Here is a 10,806-nt window from a genome sequence, read left to right as displayed (position 1 = left end):
GCGATTTGGAGCCCAAAAATTCACCGCTGTGAAGGAGGACTGCTGGCTACACGATCGACGAATCGCCGGTGTGAAATCCACGTCCAACATCCTGTCTTTGCTAATTTTTTTTCGCTCTCTTTTGTAATTCATCATTTTCTCCATTTTCTATAAGAATAAGATCAATTGGCAAGCACTTTAAGTGAAGTCTTCTATATACAAGCTGTGTGCTTATCTATATTATATAAATATTAAACGTATTAATACTATGGGACCCTTTCATCGATGCAGGGCATTATGTTGTTGCCTATGCTAAAAATACTCAAGGCCGGCCTGGTTTAATTTAATAACTTCTACATATTTGGACATATTGATAATATTAAACATTAGAGAGTTTTTCATTAAAGAGTATTGACATGTTATAATTTTTTGCATTCTAGTTGTTTATTTTTTCTAATTGAGGTGACTTATATAAGTTTTATGTTTTATTATAAAAATTTTATGGACATGAGAAATATAATTTTGTTATTGCGTATGTTGGATCATTTTGTCACTCAAGTAGAAGTCAACAATATTAATATATTATAGTGCATAAATAAGTAATTCAATAAAACATATGTAGAATAAGTTATAAGTGCATAGAACTTTATATATGAGATTTTTTCTAAAATGAAAAGTATTTAAAAGTCAAATAAATTCTATAATGTCTACAAAAGTTTTTAAATGAAAATCTACAAAAGTTATTTGCTTAAAAATTTTATAAATATTTTTAAAATTCTAAATTGAGTACATTTACCTTAATTTACTTTTAACTTTTAATTTTTTAACAACATGGCCAACTACATCGACCCCTTCGATCCCTGGACTTGCTAGACATGACTTATTCATTATGATGAGTTAAACTTTTTAATTTTTTTCTTAACACTTCACACTCCTTAAGTTTCAAAGAAACAAACAAGCTCCAACTCTTATAAAGGGAAAGACAAACTACTCGTTTTGTCTTAATTTCTAAGATTTCAGTTTATGAATGCTAATATTCCAACAAATGGTGTTAATATTGGCAGTGTGTTTTCTGGTGGTTGCTTTTGTTTTCTACGATTTTTTATGTTTAGCAATTTCCTTTTTGTTCTGTTATGATATTTGTCATAAAATCCCAATTTTTGGTGAATTTCAAGAATTTTAATAAAGTTCAGAGTTTTGGTGCTATAATTGAGGTTAAGTCCATACTTGATGGAAATTAAAATTAGATTTTTAACAGATTATAATAAAAGTTGATAAAATGTATGATTAAAAAGTCGTGAAATTCATAAAATATGTAATTAAAATTAATTGTTTCCTTTGTTAAAAATTTAAATTATAATTTATATCAAACAGGGGCAAAATATAAAAATATTGAGAATTGTGCTACTTTAAACTTAAAAGTGATATAGCTGCTCTATTATCATGCAATTGTTGTACAATGTGGATATGAACCCGAGAGGCACAGAAGTTTGGATGATTATGATTATTAAGCCCTTGTTTGGGCTCTATTTTGCTGAAGTTTGGAGAAAATATATTTTAAAGTAGTAATTTTTTAAAGAATGTGTGATTTAAAAGTAAGGAAAAATTTTGGGTTTACATGTATTATTAGTTTATTGAAAAATATGTGATTGAAAATGGGTTTTGAAAAAATGTATTTTTGATTAAAAGAGCCCAAACAAGGGCTAAGTCAAAAGAATTTTGTCAGTTGGGGAGACAAATGCCACATATATATTTTTTTAAAGGAACTTCAAAATCATATTTATGTAAATAATTTCACCCTTCTAAATAGGAGACTTCTCTTATTTGAGAATCACAAATCCTCTAAAGACCCTTGAGTAAGCTAGCAGCTAAAGAAGAATAAGTTAATTATTAAGCAAGCATCCTACTTGACTAATTCTTCTATAATTGATTTTAATTACTTATATAGAAGTAAGATTTGTCAAACAGATTCAAGACATGAGAACCTCGGGAGGTCAGACATAAGAGCTTTTGGTGAGAACGCTTGAGGTTCTATCAACACCCTTCGGCAACAAGTTTTCATGGAGGCATTTCCACGCAAAACAAGCCACTATTTAGACTCCATTTTTTCAAAATATATATTTTCAAAACTCATTTTTAACCACATGATTTTTCATAAAATAATATTACACATTAATCTAGAACTTTTTCTAATTTTTTAATCACAAATTCTCCAAAAAAAACATTATTCCAAAATATATTTTCCCTTAAATTCTCATTAAAATAGAGACCAAACAAGGGTGCAGGAAGGTTATCAGTTTAGATTAGGGTTGGAGAAAACTCTCAAATCGAACCGAGCAATTCTTCTTAAGTTAAATACCTAAACAAGTATCTGAATAAAAAATCGACGGGTTCGGTTCGGTTCTAGATCAAGAACCAAATAAGAATCAAATCTCCTTAATTTTTAATTAATTTATTTTAAATAAATCAAATTATTTTAGTTTTTCTAAATAAATTTGCTAACTAATTAATTTAGCTCAAACCCAGAAATATGATTTTCCTACTTCTAATTTTCAGTTCAAAGTCAACTTAATCAAATTAACCTAAAATTTATCCAAATCTATTACTCTACCGTAGTATCATTTCTATAGTTCTGGAGATATCAAATTGAAGCTCAACAACGACTCACTTAATTATTGTGAGCTCGTTATCTTCTTCTTTCTGTGATTTTAATAATCAAATTTATGAAGAACTCAATAAAGAAAGACGCAAAAGACACATAAGATTGAACTACGTTATTTTGTAAGAGTTAAGATTGAATATATCATCAGTTGAATTAATATAGCTTTGTAAATATTAAAAAATTTAATTATACTATGGAACCTGGGAATCGATCGAATCGAACTGAACCAAATGGAACCGAACTCGAACAGTTCCATAATTAAATTTGGACTCGATGGTTCCATTTACTAAATAACCAAAAATTTCGAGTCCGATTCAATTCTTGTTAGAATTGAATCGAACCGGATTATGTTCAACCCTAATTTAGATCCACAATGCCACGTGTATCAGCTATGCATGCCATTTTCACCTGTCTAGTAGCAATTGAGATTTGGAAGGCCGCTGGCTAGTGGAATGAGTTTAAATCTCATGTTCGTGGACTTTTGGGCACGTTATCACCGTTAAATTTGTTACGTATTGCATGCTTGATGAGGGTTCTATGGATGGAGAGAAACTAAGTGCTCCATAGCCCTGTGAGGCAGGCTGCAGTGGTTGTGACTGAAATTGCCAATCATTTAGGGGAGTTAACTGATGTGGAGAAGGTGAGTTCTTGTAGAGGATCAGTGGAATTTCGCTTTCTTTTATCGCGATGTGTTAACTGTGGTCCTTGTAACTTTATTTCACGGCACAGGAATAATGTTGCTCATTGTGTTAGTAGCCTGTGATTATGTTTCATCTGGAGATTATTGTTGGACACATTGTATTTCATTCTTTATCTCGAATGCATTTTTTGCCAAGATGATTAAATAGTCGCATTTGTTAAATCAATAAGAATCAAGCAGAGAGACTTATTGTCTCACAAAGATTTCAACCACAAAAAATTGATATTTAACATATTTTACTAAGGTTTTAGCAAGTCAATCATCAACTTTATTTGATGAGTCAGATAGTGAACAATGAACAATAGGAACTCCACCAAGTTATAGTTAACAACTATAATTTAATAAAACCATTGAATCTCAGTTAGATAACCATTCATTCAAAACTTCTTTTTCTCTTATTCATTTTCAACTACTCATTCTTACAATAAAATATCATTCTTCATGTAAATTCAAATTTTTTTTCTACTTCTAATATCATTCTCCAAAAATTACCACTCAAAAACTCATTCTTTCCAAGAGGCTTAAACTACATAAAACTACCTGGTAGTTCGAACGAATGACCATTAAGGGACCAAAAATCACATCAATAACCTCTTTCTGCGCTAGAAACCCCGCCTAAACCTATAACATTCAAACATTAACGTGTTAAAAAGTTTCTTAGTTTTAAAAAAATGATAAATTATACACCAAAATTTTCCTTAAAAAGAGCATATAATTTGTTTAAAAGGAAACTCAAAATACCTTCAATAATGCATCTGAGTTGTTACGCCATGTGGAACTTCACTAGAACGCAGTTGTGCAATATATATATCATTGGGACGTCCTACCGTGGGTGAAATGTATATTCTTTCATTAGCTATCTAATGGCACGACATCGACAATGGCAGGTTAAAATAAGTAACCTCTTCCGGCCCTATGGCGATCATTCCTCCCTTTAAGATATATTTCACGCTTCCACCAGCGTGAACCCAAGAACCAACCCATTCTCAATCTCTGGATTGACTCTTATCAAATGGTGCAATATTGAAAAAAAAAAAAAAAGTTCAGACTCAGTTTTGACATTATTAGCTATAAATAAAAACAAATAGAAAGAAAAAAGCAATAAGGATCTATTTGATAGCGTTGTGTTCCATGAAAAATGTCACATCCGATGAATTCGTTTTCTACCTTGGCTATTTGATACAAAAGTGAAAATGGAATTCGAATTCCAAAGTACAAACACTTAAAGCATGTTTTTGGCAAATTCCATAGAACTTGAATTCTTATAATTTTGGTGATTTTTTCTTTTCCCACTTGTATGAAATTGATTTGTCTTTTCCTCCTTTGCTATCAAATGGGCCCTAAGAGTTATGACTCTAAACACTTTTTGGCTATTGCACATTTCTGGTAGTGTCCTGCATCTGGACACTATACAGGGGTATTTTCCAAGTACAAATAGACTTATTCTTCTTTTATCCAATCAATCGAAATCAACATTGACCTACAAATCATATCTACATAATTAAAAGAAAGGAAAATTGTAGTAGAAGCCTCAAATCTTTAAAACACTTGTAGACTTTCCTCAAACCTTTGATTTGTGACAGCCGTCACCCCTAACCTTTACATACGCTGCAATGAAGGCTCTTTTGGATGAAAACCATCCAAACGCTCGTCAATTGACCGCCCAAATAAAAAATTGACCACTTTTAACCAAAATAGAAAAGAGTAAAATCGTCTAAACACTTAAAAATAATTTTTCATGCCTCTTTTTACGTGTTCACTTCCCTCCAAATGAAGAATACAAGTATAACCCTAATAAATTGTCTGTGAGTTGTTAGTTTCTCACTCTTTATCAACATCCTGAACCGAACGTAGAAATAATGGAGATGCCAGTGTGCAATTGTAGAACTCGTGCCCAGATAAAGACATCGTGAACTAACTTGAACCCAGGTAGATGATTTCTTACCTATCCACGAGAGATGGATCTGTAAGACTGTACATTCTTTCTTTGATGGGATCCCCTAATGTGTCAAAGATCGAGAGAGCTAATACCTAGTCTTCTAAGGTCGAGGTGAGGATTGAAAGCTGAAATTAGGCAACTCCATTTGAATGGAGGTGGGGTATGGAAGATTTGGTCTTGTGGGTTTGTATGTGGAATGCTTGTGAAGTGGATTTGTAGTTAAATCTGTGTAGGTTTTTTTCGCGTTTTTTAGCTGGATCTGTAATCATCCTTTCTTCATGGTGTAACCTACTTCCTCTACATTAATCAAGGCTTAAATGCAGTTGCAATTTTGTGGTGTTCTGTACATATTTCACTGTTAACATTGACTAATTTTGTTTTCAAATAAATATGTAAATATTAACACCCAAAAGTTTGGTAAATCTTGCAGTGAAAGCCCCAAATGTTAAGTATATAGTGCAAATAAAGCCCCCAACATTTCTCATGTTGTGCATTGTTAGTCTCATACCTTTGAAAAAATGGCAGAAAATGCCCCTTTTCTATTCAATTGTTTACAGTAAATACCCCATCACTTTAACAACAGTTCCAGTACAAAATTAACAACAGCTTCAAGTGTAGATGCAACATAAAAATGTGTATACATTGGTAGCACACATTAATTTTATGAAATCCAATTATAACATCACAAATAAAACTTCAACTCTCGAAATGAAGAGTATTTTAACACTTAACACATATATTGTCATGGTACCATTCCCGCAACATCAAATTTTAGAATACATTCCAAAAAGTTCAATTACATTCCTACATCCAATACATCTAGATTACACTGCTTTGTACTTCTTTCCCTTTCACTTCTATGACTGTGACTGTGGTGCATTAGTAGGCTGTGTCTGTACAGTGCATGTTCTCTTATTGTGTCCAGCTTCTCCACACCTTTTACACGTCATTTGCATGCCTATTCGGGTCATTTTAACTCCAACAGGTGGTTCGGTCTAAGATCTTTTTCTGAGCTTTTTAGGCATGCCTGCCTGTCTGCTTTTTCTTCACTGGTGGCTTCAATGGGTGTTTCCCTAATGCAGGCCAAAGTTTAAAACCTGACATTGGCTGAATCACAGGGTTGTATGCCATTAGATATCTCTCCTTGTAACATCCATTTACAAATTCATCTATGTCTATTCTCTTTGACAACATGCCAGAAACGACATGTGCACAGGGAATTCCACTCAGTTGCCATTTCCTACATGCACATTCTTTTGTCACCAAATCCACACTCCACCTCAAACCATCTGTGTTGCAAACTTCAAAATTTTGATTACCTGCATAATCCGCCCTTATAAACCTGGCGTCTGATTTAGCCTTCTCAATTATCCCTACAATTTTTGGACCATCTGCACGATCCCACCTTTGAGCTGCCTTCCTCTTTGCAGCCATCTGTGTCATTTGTTGATGCATTATCTTATTCAACATTGTGATTATAGGCTTTTCCCTAACTACAACGATGGAGGCATTAAAAGCTTCGCACAAGTTATTCAACAAGATATCGCACTTCGTATGCTCCTAGAAATGAGATCTCGTCCATTGAGCTGCAGGCTTTTCCTTGAACCAAGAGAAGGCTTCTTCATTCACCGTCTTCATCTCATTCATAACTACATTCTACTTTGGTACAGTTGTAGACCTAGCCGCAGCCCAGAACAAATTCTTCAGAGTTAGCCCTTTATATTTGAGAGTGAAATTGCTGTACAAATGTCTGGCGCAGCACCTGTGTTCTGCACCTTCACAACACTGATTTACGGCTTCAATCAATCCTTCTGCTTCTCAGATATGAAAGTCCAAGCCCTACTATTATACATTTCTATATCCACCACCAAAAGTTCTATAAACCAAGTACAGTTGGCTCTATTCTTTGCATCCACGACTGCCCAAGCAACTAGGAACATACAATTCTCACCGTCAATTCCCACTGCTGCCAATAATTGACCCCCATGTGTAGTTTTCAAAAAACACCCATCAAGTCCTATCACAGGCCTACAACTAGCCTTGAAACCTTCTTTACATGGCCCCAAGCATACATACATTTTCTTGAATACACTTCCTGTTCCCTCAACCTGCATAGTACTTCCAGAGTTAGTTTTCTTCAACTCTTCCCCACAATCCCAAAGAATCTTGTATTTCCCTCAACAAGTCCAATCACAACTGCTGCACATTTTGCTCTTATTCTATAAAACTGATAATTGGATATTTCATACATACAGTCTTCCTTCACTGTTTCCATGAAACTGTTCATGGATAACTTCGGATCCAACCTGAACTTATGTAGGTATTTCTTGGCCAAAAAACCCACATGGACCTTACTGTTTTGCCGGACCAACGTACAGCTATGTTTGCCCCAAATCGTGTTGATCCTTAAGCTGCTGTCTTGCTATTTGTAGGCATACAATTGCCATGGACAATTCTCTTGACATTTTACTCTTATCCTATGTGGTTCGTTCTTCACATATCGCAGTTCTCTTGCATTCTTCACGGAGTATTGTACAATAACCGGTCTCAAAATTTGTGTGTTCTCAAGCTTCATACCTGTATAGTGCAGTAGAACATTTCAAACATGTTAGTATATGTGAATAAAAGAACCTAAATATATGACAAATGAGTATCTGAGACCCCAAACCTTTGAAATATGAGCATCTGGGGCCCAAAACCTTCGAAAACTAAGCATCTGGGGCCCCAAAGCTATGATAAATAAGAATTTGGGGGCCCAAACGTTTTAAAAATAAGCATTAGGGGCCCCAAAGGTATTGTGCATAAACGTTTGAGTCCCCCCAAACAGGTAAACCAATCTGCAGTTGACTAACCAATCTAGAATTTAGGGTCCTTCATGTCAGTTGAAAGGTTGAACCAAACTTCCCTCCTGTTGTTACTTGTGGCACCCGCTTCATCACCACTTGACATACTTCTTAGGTCATCCGAGTCCCCGTAGTCTGAACTACTGTTTACTGCATTTACGTTTACATTTTGCTGATTAGGTCTCTCATTGCCTACATTCCCCAGCCTGAAGTCTAATCCCTCACTTGATCTGAAAAATGTGTCTTTACCTTGGTCGTCCTCTTCCATATCCTCCTGTTCGTATTCAAAATCGGAGAAATGTTCCAGGCCAATATCATTATCCTCTTCTTCCACCTCTGATTCATCACCAGAAGACCCAATGCCAGTATTCTGAGCATTAATGGCTTCTTCAACAGAGAGTTTAACAGGTGCATTTCCAAGATCTTCCAATCCTGTTGCACCCTCAAACGTGGGCTACTCGAATTGTGTGCTATAAGATCTTCCAATCCTGTTGCACCCTCAAACGTGGGCTGCTCGAACTGTGTGTCAACAGGATCTTCCAATCCTGTTGCATCCTCAAATTGCATGTTTTCATGATCATCCACTCCTGATGCACCCTCAAATGCGTATAATTGATCAACGGGTGAACGGGTGCACTTCCAATTGTTGATGGTTCAGCAAATCCAACCGGTTTATCATTTGCAACTTCTACTCATGCTTCATTTTCAATTGAACATGGTATATCAGAGGTTGACGTCTCCCATATTTGTTTCACCGACTGATCATTTGCACCTACCTGTGCCTCCACTATGTCTACATTGTCCATTACACTGTCTCCACTGCTATTCATACCATCTGACTCACGCAACTAGTCCTCTCCAAATTCATCAACCACGTAACAATCATCACCCTCTACCATGTCATCGAAAACCTCAACTACAAATGCAGATTTCTGTCCAACCTCCGTATCCTCATTGTTGACACACACTTTCCAAAATCTCACCAATTTCTATATCAATCACTATACATCCAGTTGGTACATTCTCATCCCACAGTAATTCCAACACTGTGGTATGTATCGGCAAAAAGTACATATCTGCAACTCTTGTAGGACCAACCCATTTTACAACATTCATGAAGTCTGCATCAGTAACTAACCAAAATGACCCCTCTGACAATCTTTTCTTTTCAAGCCTATAGATGTATCTCATTCGCTCTTTGTAACTCAGCATCTTCATTGCATTGTCTAACAGAAATCGGTTGAATAAATATGGATCCACGTAGTCAAGATAGTTGATCTTACCATGTTCATATACGTAATTTCGCATCTTACTGAAAATCATCCCACCATGGTTTAGGCGGATCGTGAAATAGGCGGAGTTCTCTCCTGAAAAGGGAAAACATTACATAAGGCTAATTAGAACAAATATAGATATCACAATAGAAATTCCTATGTACTCAACATTTTGTCCGTATAGTTCATTTCATGTAATTTTCAAAAACTCTATGTATTACATTCACCACAAACAATGAAAACACAAAAATCGATTACAAACAAGGGGCTATAGTACTTCTTTGTAACAATCTCAACATTCAGGTACATGAGTTTCTCAAAAATTCTATGTTTTCAAGATTTTTACTCTCTATAACTGCCAACGACGATACCGGCAAAAACGTACCATAGACCAATTTCCGTAGAGATCCCCTTAGATGGCACACAAATTCGACATCTCTGTCATCGACTTCTCCAACTTCAGGCGAGTTCATTATCCTTTTCGTCGCAAATCTTTCTTCTCTTCTTCCCATTAGTCGTGCACTAGAAATTCAAAAAACAAGTAAAAAGGAAGATAAAAAGGTTTTTTAAGTGTTTGGACGATTTTACCCTCCTCTATTTTGGTTAAAATGGTCAATTTTTAATTTGGGCGATCAACTGACGGGCGTTTGAACGGTTTCCATCCAAAAGGACTTTTACTGCAACGTATGTAAATGTTAGGAGTGACGTCTGCCATAAATCAAAGGTTTGAAAAAAGTCTGTAATTGTTTTAAAAATTTGGGACTTTGCTGCAATTTTCCCTTCTTTAGATTTCAAAAGATCCAAGAGCATTATTAATGCGAAATAATACATTAAAATAACACATTTAACCCTTGTTTGAGCCCCATTCTTTTGAAAAATGCATTTTTCAACAGTATTTTGATATCATTTGAACACATATTTTTAAATAAAATAATATTACACACAAATCTAAAACTTTTCCTTATTTTCTAACCACGTTTTTCATTAATACACTATTCAAAAAATTCATTCTTTACCCAAAATAGGTCTAAACAAGGGCTTAATCTTCAATGAATATAAATTAAGGGAAATAATCATTGGGAATGAGCCATGCCGCTCTTTATAGTTGATAATTTTAGTTTAACTCAACTAGCATTTAACCTCAAATAAGCATCAATAAACTGCAGCCACGTGTAGGGGGAGTTATTATTTAGAGTGAAGATTAGGAAGAAAAGAAAATATTATAATTTCTTCCAAGAGAAATTGAGAAGAAAGATTCAAAATGGAAAGGTACGATTCACAACGAGTCCACAACTACAAACTAGGTATTTATTTGTTCTGGCACAGCAAAATGTTTATATATTCTAATTCCAAGAAATGAACGAAAAGAAAAGAGAAATGGGCAGGTGATGAAAATTAGTTGATCTATG

At 34.7% G+C, this 10,806-nt stretch overlaps 1 protein-coding gene across 1 annotated transcript; it reads right to left on the bottom strand.

Moving 5' to 3' along the window:
• Positions 1 to 5,996: 5,996 nt before the first annotated feature.
• Positions 5,997 to 10,316, bottom strand: LOC111377117. The gene is made up of 2 exons (XM_023000171.1): positions 9,783 to 10,316; positions 5,997 to 9,490 (listed from the first exon to the last, which is right to left on the bottom strand). The coding sequence occupies exons 1-2, from the start codon at positions 9,907 to 9,909 to the stop codon at positions 9,075 to 9,077; spliced, it is 543 nt and encodes a 180-aa protein (XP_022855939.1). The 5' UTR covers positions 9,910 to 10,316; the 3' UTR covers positions 5,997 to 9,074.
• Between the last annotated feature and the right edge of the window lie 490 nt (positions 10,317 to 10,806).

This window comes from Olea europaea, unplaced genomic scaffold (genome assembly GCF_002742605.1).
Source record: "Olea europaea var. sylvestris unplaced genomic scaffold, O_europaea_v1 scaffold1607, whole genome shotgun sequence".
Lineage (NCBI taxonomy): Eukaryota > Viridiplantae > Streptophyta > Magnoliopsida > Lamiales > Oleaceae > Olea > Olea europaea.
Note: the sequence above shows the minus strand (reverse complement) of the source record. Positions and strands in the feature narration are given on the sequence as shown.

Coding starts and splice junctions, on each gene's coding strand:
- LOC111377117 (XM_023000171.1), bottom strand. CDS start 9,909: ATGGGAAGAAGAGAAGAAAGATTTGCGACGAAAAGGATAATGAACTCG. Junction 9,491..9,782: donor TCTACGGAAATTGGTCTATG/GTACGTTTTTGC, acceptor TTCCCTTTTCAG/GAGAGAACTCCGCCTATTTC.